This window comes from Orbilia oligospora (assembly GCF_000225545.1).
Source record: "Orbilia oligospora ATCC 24927 unplaced genomic scaffold scaffold00054, whole genome shotgun sequence".
Classification (NCBI taxonomy): domain Eukaryota; kingdom Fungi; phylum Ascomycota; class Orbiliomycetes; order Orbiliales; family Orbiliaceae; genus Orbilia; species Orbilia oligospora.
Genome location: NW_011645611.1, coordinates 1,256,027 through 1,278,274, shown reverse-complemented (window position 1 = coordinate 1,278,274; position 22,248 = coordinate 1,256,027). Strand labels below are relative to the sequence as shown.

General features: G+C 44.8%; 6 protein-coding genes across 6 annotated transcripts; 3 read left to right on the top strand and 3 right to left on the bottom strand.

Moving 5' to 3' along the window:
* Positions 1-3,140: 3,140 nt before the first annotated feature.
* Positions 3,141-4,352, bottom strand: AOL_s00054g397 (uncharacterized protein; the record flags this gene model as incomplete). The annotated part of the gene is made up of 2 exons (XM_011121713.1): positions 3,141-4,100; positions 4,173-4,352. 2 exons carry the CDS (start codon positions 4,350-4,352, stop codon positions 3,141-3,143), a joined length of 1,140 nt encoding a protein of 379 aa, XP_011120015.1.
* A 2,871-nt stretch (positions 4,353-7,223) lies between these two features.
* AOL_s00054g396 (uncharacterized protein) lies at positions 7,224-8,638 on the top strand (the record flags this gene model as incomplete). Its single annotated transcript, XM_011121712.1, has 2 exons — positions 7,224-7,981; positions 8,062-8,638. The coding sequence occupies 2 exons, from the start codon at positions 7,224-7,226 to the stop codon at positions 8,636-8,638; spliced, it is 1,335 nt and encodes a 444-aa protein (XP_011120014.1).
* A 1,538-nt stretch (positions 8,639-10,176) lies between these two features.
* Positions 10,177-12,126, top strand: AOL_s00054g395 (uncharacterized protein; the record flags this gene model as incomplete). The annotated part of the gene is made up of 4 exons (XM_011121711.1): positions 10,177-11,003; positions 11,115-11,305; positions 11,408-11,718; positions 11,785-12,126. 4 exons carry the CDS (start codon positions 10,177-10,179, stop codon positions 12,124-12,126), a joined length of 1,671 nt encoding a protein of 556 aa, XP_011120013.1.
* A 124-nt stretch (positions 12,127-12,250) lies between these two features.
* AOL_s00054g394 (uncharacterized protein) lies at positions 12,251-16,852 on the bottom strand (the record flags this gene model as incomplete). The annotated part of the gene is made up of 9 exons (XM_011121710.1): positions 12,251-12,910; positions 12,963-13,102; positions 13,167-13,334; positions 13,399-13,928; positions 13,983-14,322; positions 14,381-14,541; positions 14,606-15,909; positions 15,974-16,589; positions 16,674-16,852. 9 exons carry the CDS (start codon positions 16,850-16,852, stop codon positions 12,251-12,253), a joined length of 4,098 nt encoding a protein of 1,365 aa, XP_011120012.1.
* Positions 16,853-17,265: 413 nt separating this feature from the next.
* On the top strand, positions 17,266-17,680 carry AOL_s00054g393 (uncharacterized protein; the record flags this gene model as incomplete). Its single annotated transcript, XM_011121709.1, has 2 exons — positions 17,266-17,373; positions 17,486-17,680. The coding sequence occupies 2 exons, from the start codon at positions 17,266-17,268 to the stop codon at positions 17,678-17,680; spliced, it is 303 nt and encodes a 100-aa protein (XP_011120011.1).
* Positions 17,681-18,358: 678 nt separating this feature from the next.
* Positions 18,359-20,527, bottom strand: AOL_s00054g392 (uncharacterized protein; the record flags this gene model as incomplete). The annotated part of the gene is made up of 2 exons (XM_011121708.1): positions 18,359-19,098; positions 19,198-20,527. 2 exons carry the CDS (start codon positions 20,525-20,527, stop codon positions 18,359-18,361), a joined length of 2,070 nt encoding a protein of 689 aa, XP_011120010.1.
* Positions 20,528-22,248: the final 1,721 nt, after the last annotated feature.

Sequence of the window (22,248 nt, the reverse complement as noted above, 5' to 3'; positions counted from 1 at the left end):
GAGAATTTTAATTCTTCTTCTTTTTCTTCTTTTTTTTTGCCCTTGAAGCTTTTTTTCCTTTCAGGCGAATTTCGGACTTTCGATAATTGATACAGTTATATTAAAGTTTCAGAGACTGCGTGGCGTTCTTTTTCCCCCCTTCCCTGAAGCTAGTTAGTAGTTAAAGTCAAAAAGTCGCCCGGGACGAACTGACTCTGTTCGAGGTTCGCGCCCCGAAGCAAGGGCCACACCGTCCCGAAACTGGCCGCCCCGAGGTCTCGAAACGGACGATAAGAAGGAGTTAAACGTTCTGGACACCCATAGACTCAACACTTTTTTTCCTTTTAGATATCTTGAATTCTTTTTGGCTTCCTTGGAAGTCTTCATGTGAATGGCGGCGGTGCACGGATCCGGGCGTTAGAACGCCATCTTGTCGTATGTACTGTGTATGTATGCACTCACGAAGGGTTGAAGTTCAACAATTCATGCAGTTGTTACTTCTTCAGCAACCCGATTCCCTTTTTTTTCTAAAAATGGTTGCCGCCACTATGTACTATGTGGTTTTCTTTCTTTTTGATTGCGATGTTGGATTTGAGTGGATGTGCGCGTGTGTGCATGTGTGGAAATAACGTGAGAAGCACTAATATGTAGAACTCTCTCTCCTCCCACGCGATATCCCAAGATTTTAGCACACTTATCTCGGCCAGGGCTGATATTTCCTCTCAAAGGCGCCGTTTTTGTGGCTTTCTTTTTTCTTTTCTTTTCTTTTCTTTCTTTTTCTTCTTCTTCTTCTTCTAGTGTGCATATATACTAGTATGTATATGTAGTATGTGGCGGGCCGAGATTGCATTGGCTATCTATATGCAATGCATGTTTTGAGATCCAACATTCTTCACGACATCACAGCAGGATCAGTAGAAGTAGAAGTAATTTCCTCCGATTTGCGAGATTAAGTCATAATATCAGGCGAATTTAAATTGATCCTTTATGGCTTATATAACTAAATCCTCACATCCATCTAGATATCTTGTGTGAACGGGTCTAGTTTACTAGATATATATAGATGGGCTTGAGAGGCTTCAATCCCGGCAAAGAAAAAGAATCTCGCTCATACTTATTTTAACTAGTCGCTTAAGATATGTCTTCTCTTTCTTTTTTCCCGTCCGGAAATCAATCCTATAGGGTCGTTTGGATGACTCCATAAAGATTCGATGGCGACATTTAATCAAGATCGATCTTGGAGGATCTTAAGCTTGCGGTATGTGGTAGGTGAATACTTACATACTTCCTCGCCCAGCTATGGGATGTGATATTAGATCATCCATTCCACCTAGGAACTTTCTTTACGATCGAGGTCGATGGGCTGATATCATGATGGGAACTTCCACGGGGTCGATCAGCTAGATATTGCAGTGCCATCCTCTTTTTTTATCGGCCTTTTCTATTCCTTCTAAGGGTGTAATAATCATGATGGCACGATATAGTGCCGGTACCTCCAGCTAGGCTTGTTACTATAATTCTTGCTGCATTCTCATTCTCATTCTTAATCTTACTTATTTAGCATTTGTATCCTTATTTTTATCTTGAAGTATCAGGACCCCGTAGTCGATCGAGCTTGCATATTTGGTATCTTGATACAAATAGCTAAAGACAAACCAAGTTGATCGACCGGGTCACGGAGCATCTATAAATCAATAGCTCCGGATTGGCCAGCCGCAATATATATCGGACCCGAACCGAAAGATGTTCTCAGATTTTTTTTTTTTTGGATACTAACGTCATATCGATGTCATAGGAAGAAACGAAAGGGGTTGGACTCGTAACTTTTCCAGCAATTACTTAGTATGTAGTTCAGTGGTTTTAGATTTCTGGGGATACTATAGCTACTAGTTAAATACCTATATATACTATGATGCGATGCAAGCTAATGACAGATCATCGATCTTATACAGAATTAGCTAGAAAGGGAGTTATAAAGATCGATAATATTGCGCACATGAATTAGAAAAGAAAGAAGAAAAAATCTAGATTCGTTAATAGGGATTCTAGTAGAAATTCATGACCGGCAGATACCCGAACTGCTGACTGCTCCTTTACAGGCGTCGACGCTAAATTTCATTCGACGAATTAGAATCTCTTGATGTAAGTAATAGTGGACCTGCACTGTCGTTATCATATATAAAAGGTCCGTACTTGGCTTAGATTCGATTCACGATCGAACAGGATGTAATCTGCAGGCTTATAATATAAAGGAAGGCGTTAATAAGCATAAATTTCTTCCAAAGTGTTAAAAATAAGAAGTATGTATGTACATGTATAGATCATGGATCTAAAGGTCGACTACCGACATAATGATGAGCAAACCATATACACGAAGATTTCAGGTATATATATAGGTATAGAACTAAAGATAGCTTCCGGATGCTCCCATCTCTGACGTATTTGCATCCACCCCTCATTTTAATATTTTGACCAAGTACTGATAAAACAGTTGGCTACAAGTGAATCCGATGAAATAGTGAAATGTGCTTCCAATAAGACCGTAGAAGTACAATCGCCAAACACGAAAAGGCCTGCGTTTTCCGCTCATCGAGTAAATATGTCCTCCTCAACAGGAAAAAAACAAAAACAAAAAACAAAGGAAACCAGTCGCTGTTATTTGAAGTCGAGTCGGTAATGCCACTAACAGGAAACAAAAAAAAAGTGGTTTGAATGCTCAGTGTGTAGTAGTACAGGGGTTCCCATCCATACCCAGGTTCGACCGGCGGGAAGCGTTAGGGAAAGAAGGTCGTAGCCGACGCTAGAAAGGGAATGGAAGGAACAGAAACAAAAATGAGGAAAGAGGTTGCGATTAAGAAAGTCGATGCCCCTCGCACGGGAGTAAAATAAACCAGTGAAGAAAAAATTACCAAAACCCCGCTCATGTTGATTCGTGATAGTCGTCTGAAGAAAAAAAAGAGATAAAAAGGCTCATGGGAAAGCAGAGTTAGGAAGGCGGCCGTATGTCATGTATCGTAGTGAATGTCGTTATGAAAAAAAAAGCAGTTTTCGTGAATTACTAATAGAAAAGAGGCTTCCCGTAGAATTTTGTAACATAAAAAGAAAACACCTAGTAGAGAAGGAGAAAATGAAATAAAAGGAACCGAAAGAAACCCGTGCTATTACCGCCGGCTCTTTGAAAGTGTACTCTTAATTGCGCCGAGCCACTTTGTGAGACCCTCGTCGTTTCCAGCAGCAAATCGATATGATTTATTTTCTAATATCAATTGCATGCAGTGTTTCTTGCTTTTCGAAACCGGGTCAATTTCGACAGCATCGACAACTGTCTCGAGAGGGATCAACTTGAGGGCTCGGTATTCGTCATCGTTTTTATAGAATGTGATATTTCGCGGTCGAAGGACAACCCATATTTTCTTCCATTGTCGAATTCCCGACTTGGATTTTAGGACGTACAGATACCCGTGCCAGACAACCCTAGATTCATTTAATTGTCCTTCTAAGTTGGAAAGTTCCGATTCTTGGCGTTTGAAGCCGGTTGTTGACGGGGCGTTTTGATGGTCATTTGTTGAGATAGGGGAAACCATTGAGGCTCCAGTTGCACCGCTGGCAGCAGTTGTTGGTGGTGATGTTGGTCTCAATGCAGACGTACTGGGTTCACCTGTGGGAATTGCAAGTGATGTCTGCGATATTACTCCACCGAGTTCAGAGGTTGATGACATGGAGGCACCAGAATAGTCGAGGGTAAATGAACCAACATGGCCATCTTGTGGTCTAGCGGTAGGACTCGATGGACCGAGAGGTTGTGAAGCCCTTCTGGGGATTATGATCGGATGTGACTCTGAGATCGGGCTCATAACCAACGGCTCATCTGATTCCTCCAATGCCGTCATTTCACGAACTAGTTTGACCCATTCGTTCATTTCTACATCGCTTGAAGCTTGCAAATGGAAGTTTCTGGTAGGTGAAAATAAACCAAATATGTGAGGACGTTTGTCGTTTTTGAGTGGAGCACATGCTGTGAGGTCGCTGAGTTGAATCTGGCGGTGCAGTTTCTTTTCATTGTCGTCTTTGTAGATGCTAATAGCTGATCCCCTGAGCACGTACCAACGGCGTTTCCAGTTCTAGCAACGAAAAAAAAAGAGGATATTAGCAACGGTATTTACAAATGTTAGATATCGAAAGTGATAACATACCTTTGTCTTTCGCGTCCTTTGATGCAACCAACCTTCTTTGAAGATTTTGTCGTGCATGAAGGCACCTCTTTCGTCGACAGGGGAGAATGCTGTCGCGATATCGATGGAGAGGGAACGGTTTTCGGTTCGCATGCCGTTGGTTGTAGAGACGGAAGGGATAGGAGAAAGTACTTGAGCCATGTTTGCAAGAGTAGGAAAAACCCAATTGGGGTCTTGTAGAGCCTGGAGTATTATTTCGGAGAAGGCCTCTGTGATTGATATGAGGAGGAAGAGGAGAAGTCCTATTAGTGGGCGTCCAGGGGTAGATGGTTTGTCGAAGATATTGATATGGTCGAAAGGGAGGAAGAGATATCGATAATCGGGAGGTTGATGAGATGGGGTTTAATTATGCGGGAGGAATGAGCATTGGAAATCAGAGGGCGCGCTAGAGATGAGCTGGGAAACGTGGTTGGCGGGGAGAAGACCAGACCCAAGACCTCTCACTCCGCTTGCGATGGCGACGACGTCGATTGATATAAAATTGCGTAGAAGTCTGTGTCGGGTCAACCAACCAACTGTTTCGTATTATAATTATATTGGGGTTATTCTTTGAGGTTTGTATAGAATCGTTACTGGAAGCTGGAAGTTCGGAGAGACTCGATCGGACAGATGGGACTCAGAAGCTGTTGAGGACACATAAAAATAATATTATACTGGACTAGTCGATGCTGAATTATTTAATAGTCGAAGAAATTGCGGAACCGAAAAAAAAAAAAAAAAGTGATGGGAAATTATTATTATTAATAATAGTGAGGAGGCAGGAAGATGCCAACAGTCAGTTACTTAATTAACCAAGTGGTTAGTCAAGTAAAAAGTATGTAAGTAGCCAACTCCAAAGACCCGAGCCAAAAATGGACCCAACCCGATGAAGAACCAGATCAGAGAAATTTAACGGGAAGCTTGTTACAAGAACCCCGGCCAAGTGGGATGGCAGGCGAACGATTGGGTGTTTCGTGCTCTGTTGGCTCGAATAAAACAGGATGGCGCATAAACTACCGACCGAGGTTTTTATATATAGGTCGACATCCCCAACATTGTCAGTCTGTCAAAGACAAGAAGGCGGCAAACGAAAAAGAAGCTAGAGCTTAATTAAGCGTGACGGGACGGACACAGGAGAGCTCGTACAGACTCAAGATCAAAACAAGCTTCTTAGTTCGACAAATTGGTTAAGGATTACGCAGGTTGACCGTTTCTTACTCGATCATTATTCGATCCTTTCGAGTAATCCTTGTCATGTGCACTAGTCTTTGCAGACTTTATGCAAACGGGAAAGCCTAACAGAATGGACAGCCTGTACGTCGACGGAACTTCCTTAGCTACGTTTTATGACAGATATCGATCCAGATCAGAACAGAGTGAACGAACGCCTTCGAGGATTCGAGAAGGATGGTACCTGCGCCACCGAGCTGCGAAAGGAAAATGCATTAATGGCTAGCAACCGCCTTGCAGCCCAGCTTGGCGTTATAAAGTGTGAACGAGCATGGCAGAGTTGACACCGCTGTGGTACGTACCACCGTTGGGCTACCTGACTAGTCAACAATCCGTGCTACGTTGTCGTCGAAGCGAGGGGCACGCACTTTAAAGCATCTTGACTAATAATGGGCACGACGTGGACCGGTCCGGCTGATATTCTACGTGCGCACCGATTCTGTACAAAAATAATGACGCTGTCGTGAACGCGTGGGCTTCCAACAACATACGAATGCCCGGAGTACCTTGTGAGCTCGAAAGCAAAGCCTCAAAAAGTTAATGTTTAACTGGCTTATTTCATGCGATATTATCGAACCACTTTGTCTCAACAGCCGATGTGGAAGAGAATGCAACCTTCCTCTTATGCTTCCGAATTGTGATCAATCAGTGGATACCGTGGGTTTTTGAATTAACAAGCTGGAGCCGATGCTTGGCGTAAGTCCAAACCTTTTTCCATTTCCCAAGAGCAAAATCTAGATCCAGATTTTCTACCTTGGATGTCTAGCAAGTCTTTACTGGACACAATGATCTGCATACAAGCTGGGTTTGAAGGGGCCGCCAATCGCTAGTTCGGAAGCTTCCTCAAACGTTGCAAACCAGGCGCTAGTTTGATGGTACCATCCCATAAAACTATTGAGGACCTCTCATCCGAATTCTTTTTGGAAACACGCGCGGATCAGCCAAAATTTTGTGATTGGCTTCCTCTTAACTTAGGTTGAGAACTTAGGACCTGGAGCCTTTCAAGATGCAAAGGATACCCCAACGCCTCGAACTATATGATACCAGTCGACTCTGAATTCATGAAGTTGGATCGACCAATCATGTCCCATGGTAACGGGATGGTAGTATAGCTGGTATGGGAGGGTTGGCCTCTCACCCAGCCCGAACAAATACAACATATTGACTTCATTTGCAACGCGAAGGGTGGATATGATATTTCAAGCCTTCCATCAAAAGGGGCTCGGCTTAGGCGGGAAATAAATTGGCTATGGAGATTAATGACCTCCATAATTCCGATACTGTCGTAGGAGGCCTGTAGTATAAATCAGAGCAATATTATGGTTCTGTACACAGGTCTGGGAAATGCATGTTAGTCGGTCGTGTCCAACTGGGTAGGGGCAATTGTTCTTAGATTTGCGGGTAGTGGGAAGTGTGACAACGGAGAGATGCCCTTGAAATTCCAATAATACATATATTGGCGTCCCTCTTTGTTCTGTACTCCGTTCGGGTCAATTATAAAATTCAATTTTTGGATGAACGTCTTCTAGGTCTAGATACGAGACAAGATGAACGTGAATTATCATGTTCTTTTGGGGATTACCCCGACCCTCCGTTCTGAGTCAACCATATGAGACAATAAGACTTGCAATTGCGAGAATAATACCACGCCGCGCGGGAATCGTCATTATGTCTGTATGTTATTTGTCAGAAAGTTCTTCAGTCTTCATTCCAGCCTGCCCCCAGCTGGTAGGAAAAGGCCACCAGTTCGCTTTATCTATCGCTCCTACTATAGACACCCTCGCGCAATCGGTCAAATCAAAGATGGGGTTCGGTATTCTCGAAAAGTTCCACCCAAACGCTGGGCTGCGGCAATATGCTCGGTCACGAACCTTCGCTGGCACCTCTAAACCTCATAGCCTCTATATATGTGGATTCCGCCGCAAAAACTTTTACAAATTAATGGCCCTTCTGTTCTTGGTTGTATTGGGCATCGCTCTAGGCATCGGAATCGGTGTTTCAAAACGAGTTAGACGTATTCGCGCTCAAAGAAATGGAGTCGTCGGTGCCAATGGGTCTCGACCGGGTATCACTCTTGCCGGAGGCAAGATCTTTGTCCCTACTACCACTCGCACCATTACAGAAATTACTCGAGTCGGTGATCGAGTTTTTACTATTCAATACGAGCAGCCGGAAGGTATCACGTATCAGCTCTCGAGAGGCTCTATTATACCTGCCACTTCTTATTTACCTCTGAGTACTGTTGGTCCGGCAACTTTTACATTCGGTCGTGTCATTACTACAGTCGAGGGAGGAACCACGTCGGTTACCGGTGGGACTACGTCCGTCGTTAGTCCTACGGCTACTGTAACTTCGCGCGGGCGAGTAGTCACTCTGGGTTCTTTGACAACTGTCGTTGGGGCTTCAACAAGGATTTCTGGCGGGAGTACTCGTACAACTTATACGAGTGTTCCGTATACAGTCACAAATACGGCTTCGTCTGGTGCTCCAAGTTCCTCTGTGAGAGTGTTAATCTATAACGACCCCGGTGGAGGTGTAATTGTTGTTCCGGCTGAGCAAAGGTAAGTTCATGTGAAAAACTTAAGGGTAACAATGACCATAGATAATATATATGCATACTTATTTTTGGTATTTTGAACAGTTCATCTTCTCGGAGAATCATTACTTTATCCAGTACATCCTCTACACAAGCATCCACCTCGTCAAGCTCTGCTAGCGCTGAAAGCAGCCAAGTTGCTAGTTCACGCTCTGAGAGTTCCACTCCGGCAAGCTCACGTTCGTCAGCTCCTGCACCAACATCAAGCAGTGGAGGCGGTGGGGGAGGCAGGGGCGGAGGCAGCGGACAGACTTACTCTGGTGATGCAACTTACTATGACCCAGGGCTGGGTTCCTGTGGGATTACGAATTCAGCTTCCGATCTCATTGCAGCAATCGGACATGCTTTGTTTGATTCGATGGCAACTGCCAACAGCAACAACAATCCGTTCTGCGGACGACAGATAGTTGTGCGGCCAAAGGGAGGCTTCAGTCGACGCTCCAATACTGGAACTCTAAGCCGAAGATGGACTGAACTCAATGACACTCGCCCTATAAATGATCCTGTTACGACGTTTGCAACAAGAACAAGGACGAGGGCTGGCGTTTTGGAAGCTACAACTTCTTCCAATAGCACACGGGGCGTGAAAATCCATAATTATCCAGGCGAAGTTCCTTTGTAGCGCAGAGGAAAACTGGCTGTTCGGGATGAATATGATCACGCCTTGAAAAAGCGGCAGGAGGTCGTCATTACTGTTGTTGACAGGTGTGGAGGGTGTGCCGAGTATGATCTAGATTTATCACCAGCGGCGTTTAACATGATTGCGGATCCTGCGAAGGGCCGAGTCCCTATTGATTGGCGTTTTGCATGAAACATTGCGCTTTGGGGTATCTTCTCTTTCTTTCGTTTTTGTCAGAAGCTAGAATTCGAAGGCCAGGGGCTTTTCTTTGAAAGGGTTACAAAGGATAGCTGGTTTATCCTCGACAGAGTGATAACTTGCTAAGACTCTCGTTTCCTTATTTTTTTTTTTCTTTTCTTTCATTCTTGTCAGCCGCTACTATCATGTCAAAACCCTACTTATACCCTCAAGCCTAAGTAACATTATGCATTACTTTGGAGAAGGCCGAAGGTTGTCCCTACGTTACACAGAAGATGATTGCATGAATGCCATGCGTAGAGGCTACATATTGGATTTCACGTGGTTGTCGAGCCGCTGTCGTTTCGGCTTGAGGCGTATGATAGGGGGCAAAAAATGCAACAAATATCAACACGGGCTAGGTGTGCCACTGCCATGCAAGAGCTGCAGCACTAACCACGTGTATTTACGGGCACTTTGAGGCTGCTTCTCAAAGAATGCGCAAGGTAAATATTCCGTCGGGTAGTTGCATTTTCAAAATGCTCGATATCTTTGGATTCGCTTGAACAACTCCTGTTTTCGTCCACGAGGAATGCTCTTTCCATGCTCTGGCCCTTTCCATTATCAATTATATCAATAGCTCGGGATCGCGGGTTTCGGTTTGATAATTTCGCCACCACAAAAGTGGAAAGCAGATCAAGTTTGAGGCCAGGAAATTAATCCTAAGCTAAGAACGAAGCCGCTTAAGCTACCTATAAAAAATTGCGAGCAAAGCTTGCTGTGCCAGATCCTTTTGTTGGCCTATTCAAAAAAAACATTAAACTTTTTGGGTCTGTGACAAAATGCAAGACTGCATTCAACCCCCCACGGATATGCTTCCAGATGGCTCCTTCCGATATCTTTTACCCACTTTCGGTTGGGTCTAGACGAACCCGGGTCTCGAGACGAAATATATTGGCGCCCAGTATTATTCTTTTAGGCGTTTTTGCGGGGAAGCCACGGCTTAAAAGGGCATCAAGAGATCCACATATGCCCCTCAACAGTGTCGCACTCTGAGTATTTCCCGACTCAAAACCAATTAAGAATGTAGTGAGCACACTAATAAAGCATGTAAAAGCAAGATGATGACCCGCTCCGTGCGTTTCCATGTTCCATACCCTCGGTTCTTCGTGCTTATATATTCTACGCTTCCTCCTCCTCACTCCGTGTCGTCGGTATCGGTTCTTGTTAATATCCGGCTTCATTTATTATATATATCTTGAATCCTGGGGTATCTAGCTAGGCCTATAACTTCGTCTCAATATACTTTTTTTTACCTTGATAAAACCTGCGTATAAGAGTAGCCTCTTTTATATATAGAAAAGATGCCATTCGATTCACCATTTCCAGAAATTAACATTCCAGAAGTAGACCTTCTCACCTGGCTCTTCGGGTCGCCTGATGCGCCGCTCTCCAAAGAGCCAATATACCTAGACTCCATCAACCCCGAGGAGAAACATATCTCCCTCCACGAATACCGATCATTGGCTCGCCGAGTCGCTAGCGGCATCCAGACTAAACTCCGGTTACAGCCGCAAGACAAACTTCTCGTCTTCTCGAGCAATAACATATATTTCCCCGTTTTGCTCATGGGAATCGTGGGCTCTGAATGTGTATTCACAGGCGCAAATCCCACATTCACAGCTAGAGAACTGGCGTACCAAATCAAAGACGCTCACGCAAAAGTACTTTTCGTGGCGCCAGATGCAGTACCTACAGCGTTAGAAGCAGCGAAGGTAACCGGATTAGATACGAGGAAGATATTTGTCTTTGACGATAACATCAAGAACCCCAATCGTTCCGCTTGGGCTCAATACCCCATTGGAGGATATTGGACAGATATTCTCTCCGACAGAGAAGATTTCAGATGGCGACAGTTAAGCAAGGATGAATTAAATACTACCGTTGCTATTAATTATTCCAGCGGTACAACGGGTATGCCGAAGGGAGTGGAGATTACGCATAAGAATTTTGTATCGAATACTACGCAATCGATCACTATGGATGAGGATGTGCCAGATTATACACCCGTGAATCTGGCGGCGATTCCGATGTACCATGCGTATGGTATGGCGGCCTTTGTGCTCCAGTCTGCGAAACAGGGGACTAAGGTTTATGTTATGCCGAAGTTTGACTTTGTGGAGTATTTAAAGTATGTGGTTCCTCCCCCCTTTTTTATGCTCTAATTCTCCGTTAAATGGGGAAACGTGTGGATTTAGGTGGGCGATTTTATGCTAATATAATGAGGTGAAAATGTGTATAGATGCATCGAGAAGTATGGAGTTACGTCGATTGCCGCTGTACCGCCTATTATCGTGGCATTCGCGAAGCATCCAGCTGTCGATAAGACGGATTTATCATCCGTTAAGTCTATTGGCTGTGGTGCTGCGCCTCTGAGTGCAGAGACAGCTATCGCCGCCGAAGCCAAATTCAACAATGTGAGGATTCTCCAAGGTGAGTTTTAAATTTCCATAAACTTTCGACATTCAAAAACTCTATGTCAAAGGGGAAAACTAAGCTAAAAATGTACGATTTTTAAAAAATTTCGGAAAAAAGGATACGGATTGAGCGAAGTAACCTGTGCGGTTATTGTGCAAAGAGAGAACAAGTTAAATGTTAATCCCAAACGAGGGACCGTTGGCCACATTGCACCAAACTGTCGAGCAAAACTCGTCGATGCAGATGGGAAAGAACTAGGAAGGAACCAACCAGGAGAACTATGGGTTCGCGGACCCAATGTTATGAAGGGGTATTATAACAAGCCGGAAGCGACAGCGGATACAATTACTCCAGACGGGTGGTTGAAGACTGGTGATGTTGCATACGTCGATGACGAAGGCCTATGGTATATTGTAGATAGGAAGAAGGTAAAGAGATTTCTTGCGTTTACTTTGTTTTGGAAGGTTGTATATGCTAATTGGGTTACGGTACAGGAACTCATCAAGTCTTCAGGTTATCAAGTAGCACCAGCTGAACTGGAAGCAGTACTCCTGGAGCACCCAGATGTCGCAGATGTCGGCGTCATCGGCATCAAATGGGCGGATAACGAACGTCCTAGAGCCTACATTGTTAGAAATGCGGGTTCTAAAGTAACAAGCGAAGACATAAAGAAATATATGTCAAAGGTCGTTTCGAGCTATAAGCAGCTTACCGGGGGTATCGTTTGGGTAGATGAAATTCCGAAGAATCCATCGGGTAAGATCTTAAGGAAATTGCTGAGGGAGAGAGCAGCAAAGGAAGTAACAGACACCGGAGATCACAAGGCGAAGCTCTAAACACAAGTATTTTGAAGATCATGGAATCGGCTTTTTGGTGCTCTGGGTATCTGATTTATTGTACACATATATACTACAGGAGCTCAAGTTTATAGAGTAAATATATACCTGAGTACCTTGGGTTCTAATCAACCCACTTTCCAAACTTATTCCAATCCTCGTACAAAGCCTTGAATACTACCCTCCCTGGATTGTCCAGGCTCATATTCAAAGATCTCAGGGTAGACTCTTGCATAACGTCAAACATAGCATACAAGCCTGGCGTCAAAGCTGCCCTGACATCTGGCGTTAAATGGTGTGTAAGATTCAAGTTGATATATCGTTTCAATATCCCAGGGACATGCGGCTCTACCGCTTTCCTTGCTGCCACTGTGGCTGAGGAAAGATTATCAGATTTGCGATTCATCCTAACGCTTGAAGTAGACGGATCGCAAAGCATCGTTAGTAGTCGACAGTATGAGACTGCGGCTTCCTTGGTTACCGTCCAGCTCTTGGCGTTGGCTAGCCAAGGGGGGTGGATTTCGGTATCTGACTTCTTCCTGCCCGTAACTCGTGGAATGAAGAGGAGACTCATGAGGGCTTCTAGAGTGGCAGTAACAAGACCATGTCGGTTTTTGATTCTAAATCTTTGGCCGCTGAGAATGCTTGCCATAATACCACAAGTGGGAATGAAGATTTGGTCCGTGCTAGCCATGGTGCAAGTGAATTGCGGGCCGTGTGATGAAACCGTGATAGAAATACTTGCAAGAGTTTCCTCTATATTTAATTGTGAGATTGAGAGCCCCTAGAGAAACTGTTAGATTCGGAGATTTCTCAATGGGGTAAGAGGAACTCACCTTGTCTTTAATGAGTATACTGGTGGTATTTAGAAGGACACGTAGACTTTCAAAATCATCGCAAGCAGGACCTGCTAATGCCAACTGAGAGAAAATGAACGAGATTTGAGAGTCAAGTTGTGCGTCACTGGATTTTTTGGCTTCAGGGGAAATGTTAGCCATGCTCCTTGGTATCGCAAGATTTGATGTTTTTCGAAAACTCACCGACTGCAATACCCAATATATCCTGTAAAATCAGATAGAAGGAGGACGGTATTTGTGAAGATGCTGGGAAAACAGCATCGCTGGCATATTTGAGGAGATCAAATATGGCTAAGGGCTCTAGTCTGGAGATGGTGGACGTATAACTGGAGCGGAAGGGTTCATACAAGCCTACACCAAATATGAATGTTAGATTTTATGTCTCGGGTCCCCCAAAGTATAGTGAGGAACTGACCTTTATGAGCGAGTAGGAACGCTATATCGGTAGCCTGCCTCCCATCATCGCTCGCAATTGTCGAAATGGCACGGGCATAAAATATTAAAGACTGATCCGAAGAAGATTTTCTATGACCCAAAAGCATGGAATCGAATCGGGACCGAAGCCCTGCGACCTTATTCGCCGGTACAAAGTCAGTTATACCCTTTTCACCACGGTTCTTGACCAGGAGAACCAAAGGCTCCAAAAACTCTAGATCTAGGCTCCGTTGTTGTAAACCGCCCTCAGTCTCCGAATCCTTCGCCGGGTCCGTGATCAGCCGTATCAAGATTGCGGATAGTTTGTCTATCAACGAGTATATCTTTTCCTTGACGGCATCTTCCTTGTCATCATTTGCAATATGTATGACTCCTTGCACGACCGCATGCGACCAAGCGCGAATTCTAATATCAGCTGCCCCAGTTTTATCTAGCATGGTATCGGCAAGAACGATCGCTTCTAACAGCTGCGTCTCTGCCTTCTCATGATGTCGAGATTCTGCAAGATGTCTAGTATCCAGTTAGAATCTCTGATAACGCCCACACTAAAGATAACATGCATACCTTATCACCGTCTTAGCAAGGTCAGTAATAGCATTGAGGTTTGTATCACTAGCTATAAATAGCCCATAGAGTCCGTCTGGACTACCTATTGATGTTGCTAGAGCTGAAGAGTTGGTCGATAACCGAGCTAGCCGAACCATAACCTCCAGAACCTTTCGCCGCTCCTCAGGGTCTATCGTTTGCTTTATGACCAAGAATAATTCGTCAATAATACCTTCTCGTTGCGATTTCCTGAGTGTAGCTAGGGGGCATTCAGTGAAAACATCGAGGATAGCGGAAAGCTGGCGGCCCGAAGGCTTTTCCACCCGTAGAACTTCTAGTATCGCTGTGAAGAATACATCTAGTTCCGGTGATTAGTATTCAAAATGTGGCTTCTAGTATCAAGTTCCATTGATTACCTTTGACCTTTACGTCCTCATAGACTTTCGAGTCTCCTCTAACAAAAGAACTCCAAGCCGATTTTAGGCTCACGACATTGCTTTCGACGGTTGCCTCGGAAGATTTCCTTAAGAAAGACAAGAAGAATTCCCGCAAGAGATTATCATCTAACTGTCTGCTGCTAGTTAGAGTTTAAGTAGTATCGAGGAAAACACAGGGGGTGTTACCTTAGCAAAGTCACGAACCGAGACGTTATTGTATGGACAAAAGACACAGCAACATCAGGGAAGCTAGATATTTTGTCAAAGTTGCCATCCCACGAAACCTTTTTGGTTGATTTGATTCGGGGTGTGATTCCTTTTAGGACCCCTTCGAGCTCCTCAACGTCTATATACTCGTGCTCTCGGAATACCAAGACAAGCGTAAGGAGAATTGATAGTTCTTTAGCCATGTCTGTTTTAAGCTTGGGTCCAGATAAGAGTGTCGTTGTACGTTTAATCAATATATCTTTGATTTCTCCAATCTTGCTGGAGAACTCTAGCCCTGGCCACATATCTAATACTCTTAGTAGCACCCTCCAATATTGCCATTGACTTTTACTCTCATCAATTTTCGGTGGAATAATGCTGAGATCGTTGAATAATGATATAACCAACCCTTCGGACCCGAGTTTATCAATCGTCTCTATCCGAGTGACCCCCCGTAGAATACTATCAACTATCGGCAAAGAAATCTTGATAGTTTCAGACGACGAGTACTTCTTGAAGACGTTCTGGATCTGGCTCTGTGTCAAACCGATTTCTACATTAGATGCCATAAGCAATTGAAACCGATCATACCGCCAGACTGTCGTTTGATTTTCTGCATCCCGGCCAAGTAATGTGAACCATCTCTCGAAAAGGCTCTCTAGGTCTCGGGCTTCCACCGAAACAGTGACGATTTGTTGGATAAATCGCCAAACACCCTCTCCATAGACTTTCGTATCTATCCCTGAGATCATATCAAATACCGTATCCCCTTCCGTAGACAGTAGGACGTCTAAATCGATCTTAGCAACTGCTTGTAGAACCGCCCAATCCACATTAGAGGGTTGTCGTAATGCCAACTTGATTGAATTCTTCAATGCTGCTTCCTCCACGGTGACCTTATTTCTGATGGCGATATCCAAAATTTCGGTATGAACCGTCAGATGGTTTTTCGTGGTGGATAGCATCCAGGACAACAAGATACTGACGAATCCATCAGCATGCCGCCGTTGCTTAACCGAATAGTCCCTATCTGCCTTCTCAATTGCCAATTCCAAAATGACAGGCAGCGACAAAGCGATAGATTCCGGGATTGACGCAGATTTTTGGTCTGCAAATGCATCTGCAAGAGGTTTAAAAGTATTAAGAAATTCAGATCGTTTCTCTTTCGGTGCTGAGATAGGTTGGAAGATGTAGTTGCTTAGAAACCCGGCGATTATTTCTCTGATATCGTGAGGCAAGGAGGGTACACTGAGGATCATGGACATAGGCTGTAGTAGTTTTCCTGATACGAGAGACGCGAGCTATATTCCTTATTAGCATTATATCTTTTTTTTTATAAAAAAAATCGAAAGTGTTTGATATTACCTTAGAGGTATCAGACACCCCATAGGAGCACGACTTCCAGATCATTTGACACAAAACCGTCCAGTTGACCACACCATCGACCCAACCAAGGCCTTGGACCACGATAAATAGTAGCTTGAAGTACGATTCACAGAGCTCAGCGGCTGTCTCTGGCGAAAACTTGAAAATCGGTGTCGTCAAATCCAGTCTTCTTCTTTTCGGATTCGTCTGATCTCGACCCGACCCTCCTTCGAACCGTACTTTCAGGTATTCCACAACTCTAAACATAGCAGAAAGTAAGACCTCAACTTGCTGACCTCGCCTTGTCCATTCTCGTTTTATCCTATGACGATTGGCGCGGGCATATGTCGTGCGAAGGAGGGGACTTCCAGGTTCGGTAGCTGACGAGCTTGTCGAAGACGCAGAATCTCGCATTTCGATGTCTTCAGCGTCATTGTTGCTTGATATCGGTTCTTCTTCTTCACTTGAGTATGTCGCGACAGCATCTAACAAAGTTTTCGCTATTATTCCGGCGAACTTGTGCTTTCGCAGTGTCGTGGAAGCAGCAGTCAGGCTTAGGTCTGGGGTGTTCAATAGGTCGTAGAGGGTATTCCAGGCATCTGGGGATAATCGACCACTACGAAACACCACAATGGGTTAGCATTCTCATATTCTTATCAACAGTGTCATTTTGAAAGAATGTAGAGTGAAAAAGACATACTCCGACGATGTCCCATCCTCCAACCGCTCAACCAGCCATTCCACCAGCCATTCTTCCTTCCCAGGAAAAAATAAAGCAACCTCGCCCCTACAAACCGATTGCGCAGTAGGTAATAACCCCAATAACGGTTTTGACTTGTCGCGAAGGGATTTCGTGAAATTTGCCGTTGAAAGCACCATGGTGCCGAGCTGCGCGATAGAATTCGATGTTTTTTGTTCGTCCTGTTGTAGTTCGTATTTTTTTTACAGGACGGGTTTTTCTTTGGGATGAGTTGCCAATGCGGGTTCCAAGTCTGGCCGCAGGCGAAAAATAAAAAATTAGACACACTGCAGCGTCCAGTTCGGCTCGGAGACAGAGATTATTAAATCACGCTCGTGCTAAACCTCAAAATCCGTTCTTTCGAACCTCAACCGCTCCCACCATCCCACCTTTTTCCGACCTCAGAGCCACCTAAGCGCCGAGAACAGGCCAGAACCTAATCGATTGTCGAAACATTCTCGAACAATTGATCCTCGAACTCTTCACGAACTCCCGTTAATCCGATATCATATCCCTTCGTAAAACCCCTCCGAAAATAATCTAATCCGCCACAATGACGACAACCACAGGCACATCCGAGACTTCCACACCATCGACTTCCTCATCGCAGGTCGTCAGCCGAGTATCTGCTCCTGTCTCAGAGACTCTTCTCAATGATAAGGTTCGTTAGACCCAATTGGCATTGATGAATGCACCCGGTGGATTATTACATAACAGGAGCTAGAAGAAAGAAAAAAACAGAAGGCTAATATGCTTAAAATTCTTCGGTATAGTGGGATCTCTGCCTCTCCAACGCCATCATAAAATCCGGCCTCGGCCTCGGATTCGGCATCGTTTTCTCGGTCCTTTTGTTCAAGCGAAGAGCATTCCCTGCATGGATCGGTCTTGGATTCGGTGCTGGTAGGGGATATGCGGAGTGTGATGCCAGCTTCAAGAGTGCTGCTGGTTCGAGGAGTGTTCGGGCATAAGGGGACTTCAAAAATTTTCCGTCTCTCGCTTCCACTATGCCCGCGAGCATACACACACACACGTAGCCAGACATACCACGAATAATTCTCGATAATCCCACACACTTTTTTTTTATCGTATTGTAAGCTAGGAGGGGGGTGGGGGTTACAGTATATAATTTAGGGGGTGAGATTCTCAGAGGATTTTTAATAAAAGTGGCTTTAGAAGGTTGAATTCTTCACTTTGATGAAAAATACTACGTCATACTACTATTACTACTTGTCAATATTACTCTTTGAAAAGCGCTGCACTTCTGTATATATTTCTTGCTGCAATCTCTAAATCATCATTAAGTTCAACTTCTATCTAGAATTAGGGTAGTATTTAGAACTCAATAATCTCAGACATTATTAACACCGTGTCGCGGCTGTACATCCCTAGATAGTCTTTGAATACCAAAGTTAGCTTCAATCCAAATATAGGAGTGTGTATTTATAACATTGGTAAATGTAACAGGCTTGCTTGTTTGAAATCAGATAGGAGCGAAAGATGGATAATTTTGCTTCGTTCATTAGGCTTTGGGCCCTCAGGTGAACTATGCATTGAAAATTTTGAATCATCATGAAATTGGCAAGCAAGAGGAGAGACGGGTAGGCAGAATAAAGGTCATGGAGCTTTGAGGTGCTTACCGAAGTATTCTACATTTCCAAGTTGTCGTCGCTGACTGGAATGAAATAGCTGCTTAGCGCGTCGATGTCAATTAGCGCCGGAATTGGCGACATGGTGAAGGGTGATGACAGGGTATTTTCTTGTGCAGGAGCTGTCAGTGGAGCGGCTTGCTGGGTTCTGAACGGTACCCTGGACAACTTATGTGGCCGATACTGGTCATTCGAATCCTCGGCCTGGTCTAGCACTCTAACGCCTCCGTTCGTTCTCACGAAAAGGGCCCGAGAGCCTTCTGGTTGAAAGCGTTCCGGGCATTGGTCAATGGAATGGTCAACCTGGCCCTCTAGAAGGCAGACCCCACAGCCATTGACAGTGCCCTGAAGCTCACGAAAAAGAGCTACGTTGTCTGACAGCGGAAGACATGGTACACATTCTTCTCCTGTAAGCTGTCTAAAGCCCTCTGCCATAAATTCCCAGGGTTGGAACATCACCAAGTCAACACCTTCCACGGACACGAATCCGTGTAAAACTGCACCAAGTACAGGAATCTGACTGACAAGCACCTCCGGGCCATGCCGTTCTCCGGAAACTTGGGGCTCTGAGAGAACCCAGGCACCGCTGTCGCCGGGGCCTGCGAAGATATTGTCTTCTGGAGTACAACGGCTTGAAGTTATGCACCAATTTTTGATGATCCGAGGCTCAACAGATGCTGTAACACCACTCCATATTACCGTTACTAGCTCAGTCTCAAAGTACCCAACGACAGCCAACTCTGACAAAATATTGCCATGTGTCAAACCCGTCGATCCTAGCTGCCCCTGTTAGTCTGGCGGAATCGCAGGGGAATTCGGATCGACGGGCTAAGACTTACGTCCGTTCTTGACGACACGTTCGCCATGGAGGGGACTCCGAGCCGCATTAACCTCATATACTGCAGAAGAACCGTTCCACAAAGTACACGGAACCGTGTTAAACCCTGTTCGCAGCCCGTGGCATTCCACGAGGGCGAGATCCAAGTAACTCTTGATTGTCGTGCCTTCGTGTGACACATATAACGCTCCTTGACTTTTTTTGTGAACGGTACCGAACTCACAGACAGTTCCGGTAGCCTTGCCGGCATCCGCGAAGACAAGTAGTTCTTCCTGCGCTATTTCCCACTTCCGACGGGAATCGAAAGTTTCTTTGCAGTTTGGGCCGATGCTCCTGAGGTGGAACTCCAATTCCTGCAATGCCAGCTGTTCTTTGGCAGAAGCCTGCATATAACAGGTATCAAGATCTACAGTCGACGGTGAAACAACTGCCTCGTGCTGATCTCCAACGGTGTGACTTGCTGTCACGGCGTAAACTTTCCCGGATTGGGTCGTCACATAGCCGCCAATTGTACCACTTAGATCTGCGCCCGGGGGTCCTATAGAGGAGCCCATTGGCGGTCGAACATGGTAATCAATGTTTTTGGGCAAACATCGTCCTCGTTGTGATTCTAGAAGTCGTGGCCGCTCATCACTCAACATACCGTGCTGAGATATTTCTTGGATAATAACGTGCAGAGGATATGCTGGGCCTTTGCAGCGTATCAGGTCTATCACTAGCTTGCGGAGTGCTTCCACGGAATTCCATGACTCCTGCGATGGCACCGTTACCATCAAGTAGAGACAATGTCCATGTTGAAAGTTACGTCTGTGACTCGTAAACTCGTAGCAACTGAACACCATAGCAAAAGGCCATAGACAATGGAAATCTTGCTTCTGGAGCAAGTCAATGACTTGATACTCCACTTGTTTGTAGACGCTCCGCGCCACATTTTCCTCGCCAGGATGCCTCGTAAGGTATTCTTCCCTGTCTCTCAAGAGCCGCCGATTAAGTTCGCCACCTTCCTTGGATAACCGAAGTGCTTCGGTTACGGCAGGATCTACGCCCACGCAAAGCTTAATTTGGTTGCCGGCAAAGATTTCCTTCGAATGTAAAGTTTCAGCAGCATCGAATTGCCCATCATTGTAGACTTCGAAGTCTCTTCTTGATCGAGGCCCTGCTGCCGGTAGATCCAAGTACGCGCTCAGAAGTTTGGACGGACCGATCTTGGCTGATGGGTCGGGCATGTTGTCATGCTGAGGGAATATTGGTCGAAGAACTCTGTTGCCATCCTGACTTGGCCTCAACGGAGAGGGCCTTGCGAAGGGTGGAAGAGAACTTTGATGATACATTGCAAAAGATAGCTTTCTGATGACCAAGATACTTCCAGAAGCATCGTCAACATCATATATCTGATTTTTGCGGCTCCCAAAAGATTGAGTTATGGCAATTCGGACCGGCGACGTTTTATTCATTTAAGATTCAAAACATTGCCAATCGACATTGCATGCTGATTGAAAGGTCTTAGACAATTCATATTGCCACAGTCGTGCCACGTTTTTCTTTGATCAGTGCGGTGGCTGAAACTGTTTTTTGTTTTCCCTTATGTCGTCCATCATGTCCATCGGCTTTGTTTAGGATGAATCATCAATGTTCAAAGAACAATCGAAACATCATCGTGACATATCCTCGTGACCTGCGGCGAGTCAACATCTATTTGTGTCTCGGTCAAGATTTTTTGACCTTCATGATCTGAAGTCGCGTGCAAGGCAGGAACGGAAACGTCCCGCTGCTTGCTGAATATGAGGAGAGAGTAGCATTTTATGATATATTTTGATTTTGGAAAGATAGAAGCGCGTAGAAGAGAGAATATAAAAAAAAGACAGAATTAACAACAGAATATGACTGTGAGGTGAATGGTGATATGTATTTTTACGAAGTGTGGTTATTTATTTCTGTAAAAAAAAATATTATTTCTTTGTGGTGGGATTCCTTGGCGGAGTTATCGATAAAACGGCGTGGCGGAAACGCAGGAAAGTTCCGTTTAGCCAGCTTTGGAAGCTAAGCTTGGCCAAGCTCGAGGAGGGCTGGCTGCACCCGGCCACAATTACCAATACCAACGGGATCATCTTGATATCTCCTGATATTGGATCCATCGAGAGGTCCAGTAATAGCGGTTGGATTACATCTTTACAACAGCTCCTTATATAAGAAGTATACGAGAGATCCTATGAGAGCAAGGAAATATGTCATCAAAGCGAACCAAAGCAAGAATCCGATAGTTAGGTAGTAAGTATACGTGTATACAAGCAGTCGGACGGCACTGAATGGTACTGATTATATTAATTGGCTAATTAGGATGCGAATACTTGCAGAAATAGCCTCATGTGCCCGCGCTATAACTTATAATTAGCCCAGCCACGACAAATCCGTTGAGATCTGTCTAGATCGATGAATGGTATTGATCTAGATATCTCGGGTCTAGTATAGTAAGTAAGTACACTTTCCTACACAGCTACACCACACACCACACAACAGAACATTCTAGTACTCTAGTACTAGCATCATCTACCTCCCTCTCTCTTTTTTCTGTGTGTGTGTCTCTCTGTTTCTCACTAAAGACACAAAAGATGGCGCTTTGCAAGGCACTTCGAACTATCCATGTTGTCCAGTTCAAATAGCGTTCAGAGTGGTTCAGATTATTTTTTTAATATCTGCCAAGCCACCGTCAATAGGCGGGTGATGTTTCAGAGCCCTTCCAAACACCCGACGACTCTGCAACTTGCAGTGCAGTGTTTGTATACGCAAATACGTTCACTCTGACGATGCCTCTTTTGAATTAACTTTTAATCTTTTTCGCATAGATTGATTGATTGATATATAAGACTGTCATCGTCGCTGAGAGGGGCGGGATGGCCAGACAATCGCAGGATAAATAAACAGTGCCCCCCCACGGCTGGTTCCCACCAACTGGCTATAGTATACAACAGCGGTATACTCGATCATTGGCAGTGAAATACATCCATCGCATCCGACGAGGCTCTTCCCTCCCAGGACCAGCCTAGACATCCGA